Genomic DNA, 6,096 nt, shown 5'->3' with positions numbered 1-6,096 from the left:
CTTCCTGATAATATAAGGGATCATAGCTTTCACCTGGATTCACCTGGTCAGTCTGTCACGGAAAGAGCAGGTGTTCATAATATTTTGTACATTCAGCAAGTCTGAACTTGACTATTCCAGCAAGTCTGTTCTGGAACATTTGAAATATGATCCAGTTCTCTGAGGTAAGAAGCCTTGATTTATGAGGAACAATTGACTGAGCTGAAAGTATAATTTATTCTATCTGACAGGAACAATTATGACAGAAGTGGGACTATAGCACATGTTAAAGAGCCTTTAATCCACCAATGCCACACTCTATGATGTTGAGCCAATGCGAGACCCAATAACACACTGTCCTAGATACATTAAATTATCAACAACATAGCAGTGGAGGGGGGTTGGAATTGGTTTGGAATTGTTTATCTAATGTCATGTTTTCTGTGTGTTGTAACAGAAGGTTTAAGTGGTGCCCTCTACTGGCGAGACCTGATCTTTCTAGTACCCGAGGTGGGCTTCAGTACTCCATACCTGGTCACAGTTTTGCCTCTGAAGGGCTGTGTTTTGTGTTTCTGCTTGATTCCTACAGACAGACATAGAGGTCAAAGTGGATGCAGAAATGGCAGCCATGCTTCGGCATTCCCGATTCTCCATCCAAAGCTCAGGCAAAACTGCACCAAGACCTAAATGTGGCCCCTAGGTAAACACTCTAGTATCTCACCTGAGGGGCTATCCAAAAACTATCATGCATTTGTATATTTTTCCACCACGCTACATATAGACCATACCATTATGTGATACATTACATATAGAGAAAGACAAAGCAATTCCAGTCAGAAATTCTTATCAGTGTAATTAATAAATCCTCATACGTTTATCCTATGGTCTTGTATCTGGAAGGACTTCTCTGTTATGAAGTAGCATAGTACAGTACTGTTCGGCACCTTTACACAACTCAGAAGGTCACAGCATCATTTTGAGCAGGAGGCTATCCACACAGCTCAGCCCACTCAGTGTCTAAAAAGCCCTACTGTCGAATAGATAGATATATGCATTCATCTGCAATCATCTGTAGCTAAATCTCTCTCTCTCTCTTTCTCTCGCTGGGTTTCTTCTTCTTCTTTGATATCATGGCGGTCCACAACCAATCGTTTAAGTGCATGCCCGCCACCTACTGTGCTGGAATGTACGATCAATCATGATCTGCCCAATTTTTAAATAATAATAATAATCCCTACTAATTTCTACCACACCCTCCCCCCAAAAAACCTCCCCAACCATCCTACCCCATTAAACTTGATCTATATCATGCTAAAACACTCCACCCTCCACCCACTCCAGCATCTCAACAAACATTTCAACAGTAACATCTGTTACCCCAATACCTCTTTTGCCACCTTACCAATAAAAGCTATGAAGTCAACTTTATTAATTATCAAAGTGTCCTTTGACACTGCACATTCATGAGTGCAAGATTTCTGAACAGGCTTCCAAACAATGCCAGGACCAGCAGAAACACCAGCCCCGACATTAGGTCCACTTACTACAGGAGCTGCCATGGAAGCTCCATCATTCCACACTGTAGTTCCACCAATCTGTCTTACGGTCTCTGCATACGATACATCATGACTAATTCTATATCTCTGAGCCTCTCTAGCCTCTCTCTGGACCTGGCATCCACCAAATGCTGCACTATGTTCCCCCCAACAATTACAAAACTTAATCTTCACATTGCTCCCACATTCACCGTAATCATGTTCCCCTCCACACTTGGCACATCTTGTCCTTCCTTTATAAAGAACAGCTACATATCCCATTCTTTGGCATTTAAAACACCGCAATGGGGATGGGGCAAATTCTCTGACATTGAAACTAAGGAATCCTATCTGTACTTTCCCAGGCATAACCTTGTCAACCCTCAGCAGCACTGATAGGCTTTCACTTCTTTGACCCTCTTTCCTACTGATCGACCTTTTGGCCTCAATCACTCTTCCTCCGATCACATTTTCTTTAATATCATCTGTGGACATAGATATTGGGACCCCGAGTGATGACTCCCCTCAATCTAGCATAAGCACCAGGGGCATGGCTTTTAATCTTCTTCCCATTAAGCTTTTCCATTTTCGGAATCTTCTCTTGCTGAGCCTGGCAACCACAAAATATTAACAATTTACCATTTCCAATGAACCAAGCTAATTTCACTTCCCTTACCTCTTTCTTTACTGCATTATATCGTCAGATAGGGTGTAAGTGAGGCCCTGTGGTCTCATCAAACACTATCACCACTTTCCACTCCAACACATATTACTCTTGCTTCCTACCTTGGCCCTCTTTATGCTTCTTTACTAGACACTCCACTGCTTTCTGTATCATGATCTCTCTACTTCCTATGTCTTTCCACTACCGGCCATTCCGGTCCTTGACCCTTGTCCTCCCGCTTCATACCATCAGAACTGACACTCATATTGTTCGAATTCCAGCACAATTGTTGCTTCACCAACTTTATCTCAATTTCCTCCATTTCGTCCGCACTACTCGCCACCATTTCCAGCCCAATGAAAACCTCTCACAGTGGCTCCTCTGGCTCTTCTTCTTCTTCTTCTTTAACGTTTTATGGCAGACGACACCTATTGGTGTATTGCCGCCACCTACTGTACCTATTGAAACAAAACAAAAATAATATATTCCATTGTGGGTCTCTCTAAGTGCTTTTCGGAGCTGCCACCTTAAAGCCCCTCCCTACTTCAAAGCCAGAAAAGTATGACACAACCAATTGAACAGTGATACTGTTTTTTTCATGAAAATTTATATAATTTACATACCAGTGAATTCGTTACCAACATTTTGTCCTTGTATTTGTTGTGATCTGCAAATATATCACATGTGGGCTCTGTTAAGTTGTTAAAAAAAATTATAATAGAAACGGATTATGAGTTTGGTCCCTAACCTTAAGCCACACATTTAGGGCATTTAACATGTATTCTAACAAATACATCAATCTTATCAAGGCTGTCTTTCTCTCTCTGGGAAAAATACAATTATTATATTCTGCTCTATTCATTAATAACACACATAATATTACCCCTATTTATAGTAATTTGTAATCACACAAGACACAAATATGTTAAAACCTTTAATAGTGAAGCTGACATGTTGCCTAAATCAGAATAGCTGTTTTAAAATGATTGTTTTCGAATTGGAAGAAATGGAAATGGAAAGTATTCAACATTGCAGAACTGAAAGTTGTTCATTGCGTCATTCTAAAGCTAGATCCGTGACGTAAATGCAGTCCAACAAGGCAGTACAAATCGAAAACAGAAAAGCGATCGTGTGGTAGCAACTCCATAGGTTTTGTCACGTTTTCCTCCATGCCTGCATTTCCCATGGCGCCCGCTATCGCGCTGAATAACTGGGGGACATCTTAACTGTTATTTTACTTGGCTATAACTCGTTTTTTTAGCTTAGGTTTTAATTTATTTTCGTTGCATTCTCAACCGGCCATGACCGTGGAGCAGAATGTCCTCCAACAGCATTCTCAGAAGGTATGTCTACATAGTGGCAATGTTTTCGTTCTCCGTCTGATTGCTAGCAAATCTGGCAGGGAAAGATGGCTAGCTAGCTTATCAAATCAAATGTAATTGGTCGCGTACACATATTTTGGAGATGTTATCGCGGGTGTAGCGAAATGGTTATGTTATGTTCCTAGCGCCAACCTAACAATACCAACAAATCCCAAAAGTAAAACGAAAGGAATGAAGAAATATACAAGTATTAGAACGAGCGATGTCAAAGTCTAGGATATAAGGATATAACAACAATATATACTATGTGCATGCTGGTGTGTAGACACGTTAGGGGCAGTAGTTATATTAATAGAAAAGGTGTGTATAGCAATAGTTATATTGCTAGGATAGGCCTCGACTAGAATAGTATATAACTTATGAAGTGGGTAAAATAGTATGTAAACATTATTAAAGTGAATTGTTGTTTTCCAAGTGTGGTGTCAGATTGTTGGATCTTTTCCCAATCGAGTGCACGATCTCTTAGTATTTACAAACATGCATCGTTAAATATTCCCCTTGTCAAACAAGTCATGAGGGAAGATTGCTAACGTATCTAACGTTGTCTAGCTTGGTACATTGCCAACAAGTTAGCTAGCGTGCTAAAGTTACAGGTAGCCCCACTAACGTAAGTTTACAAACAGTGACACGCCTATTTGAGGGGAACAGTTAGCTTGCTGGGTAGCTAGCTAATGTCGTCAATTTAACATAACCAATGTCGTTACTGGGTGCCTAAATGTTAGCTAGGTCAAGTTCAGACAGTTTTAGGCCAATGTGATCTTCTCGTTTTGTGGGGTAGCTAGCGAACGTTAGAAATCATTGGGTTAGTTGACTGTTGATGGGTTATAAGATAGCAAGTCACTGTTGGTTTCGTCATACAAGTCAGCCACACTTGACCCAGCACATGATCTGTCTGTGTGCCTGAGGTGGTTTGCTAATGTTACTAAAATTACTGTTGTGATATGTTTGTTTACGTGCTGTGACTGCCAGGCAGGAGTGGCAACGATGAGTCTGAATGCAACTGCATTACTGTAAGCTTGCTGAGAGAGGCAGTGGGTTGGCTAATTTTGACCGGTTACGTTGACTAATATATATTTGTCAAACACGTATCTAGTACAACTATGCAGATAGCTATGAATCATTCTCGTGATTTTAAAATGGTATACACATCATAGCCACACCACAATCTGATTTGGGGGAAGAAGTCCAACATTACTTCAACGTTTTAATTAGGTTGTTACAGGTCCAGATTGAGTCATAGGTTCGGTTGTTCACAAACATTAGCTATATGAAGCAAACGATACAATGATTTAGTGAGCTGGCTGCTGACAGTATAGTCCTCATACCATAGCAGCTGTTTACTTAACTCAATTCTTTAGGTAAGATGGCTACCTAGCTGCTGTATTACAGTCATGGGATTTGTCTGAGGGTGTTACTATCCCTCAGATTACCATCCAGCACCACATCCTTTGATTAGTGTTGATGATATGATTTGGCAACATTAGAGACCGTACTCTCTATTGTCTTAGTTCAGAACAGCAGGAGGTATGTTATGGTCATGTTTAGTGATGCACCGATATGACACTTTTGTCCGATATTCAATATTTTCCTTGCCATTTTCCTTTCTGATATTTAACATTTTAGCGGCCTTTTACAGTTAAATAGTTAACACACACACATGGACGCAGTGGTCTAAGGTACTGCATCTCAGTGCAAGAGGCATGCATCTCAGTGCAAGAGGCATCAATACAGTCCCTGGTTCGAATCCAGGCTGTGTCACATCTGGCCGTGATTGGGAGTCCCATAGGGTGGCGCACAATTGGCCCAGCGTCGTCCGGGTTTGGCCAGGCTGGCCGTCATTGTAAATAATAATTTGTTCTTAACTGACTTGCCTAGTTAAATATAGGTTACACGTACACACCACACTGACCAAAAATGTATTTTGTTGGCATTTACGTACAGTTGAAGTCGGAAGTTTACATACATCTTAGCCAAATATACATTTAAACTCAGTTTTTCACAAGTCCTGACATTTAATCAGAGGAAAAATTCCCTGTCTTAGGTCAGTTAGGATCACCAATTTATTTTAAGAATGTGAAATGTCAGAATAATAGTAGAGAGAATGATTTATTTCAGATTTTATTTCTTTCATCACATTCCCAGTGGGTAAAGTTTACATGCACTCAAATAGTATTTGTCAGCATTGCCTTTAAATTGTTTAACTTGGGTCAAACGTTTCGGGTAGCCTTCCACAAGCTTCCGCAAGCTTCCCTGCAGCAAAGCACCCCCACAACATGATGCTGCCACCCCCGTGCTTCACGGTTGTGATGGTATTCTAAGGCTTGCAGGCCTTCCCCTTTTTTCCTCCAAACATAACAATGGTCATTATGGCCAAACAGTTTTTGTTTCATCAGACCAGAGGACATTTCTCCAAAAAGTGCGATCTTTGTCCCCATGTGCAGTTGCAAACCATAGTCTGGCTTTTTTATGGCGGTTTGGAGCAGTGGCTTCTTCCTTAGTGAGCGGCCTTTCAGGTTATGTCGATATAGGACTCGTT

At 40.9% G+C, this 6,096-nt stretch overlaps 1 protein-coding gene across 5 annotated transcripts in view; it reads left to right on the top strand.

Annotated features, from left to right (window-relative positions):
* Positions 1–3,315: 3,315 nt before the first annotated feature.
* usp25 (ubiquitin specific peptidase 25) overlaps positions 3,316–6,096 on the top strand; it is an 87,006-nt gene continuing 84,225 nt past the window's right edge. For 3 of the 5 annotated variants that reach the window (XM_039005487.1, XM_039005486.1, XM_039005485.1), the window contains exon 1: positions 3,319–3,521. In XM_039005487.1, coding sequence (XP_038861415.1) covers positions 3,480–3,521 — 42 coding nt within the window. In that variant the 5' untranslated portion in view covers positions 3,319–3,479. Of the gene's footprint in view, positions 3,522–6,096 lie in introns of all 5 variants that reach the window. The other 2 variants (XM_039005488.1, XM_039005490.1) reach the window with 2 other exon arrangements.

Source organism: Salvelinus namaycush, chromosome 12 (assembly GCF_016432855.1).
Source record: "Salvelinus namaycush isolate Seneca chromosome 12, SaNama_1.0, whole genome shotgun sequence".
Lineage (NCBI taxonomy): Eukaryota > Metazoa > Chordata > Actinopteri > Salmoniformes > Salmonidae > Salvelinus > Salvelinus namaycush.
The sequence above is the reverse complement of the archived record's forward strand: the minus strand, read 5'-3'. Positions and strand labels throughout refer to the sequence as shown.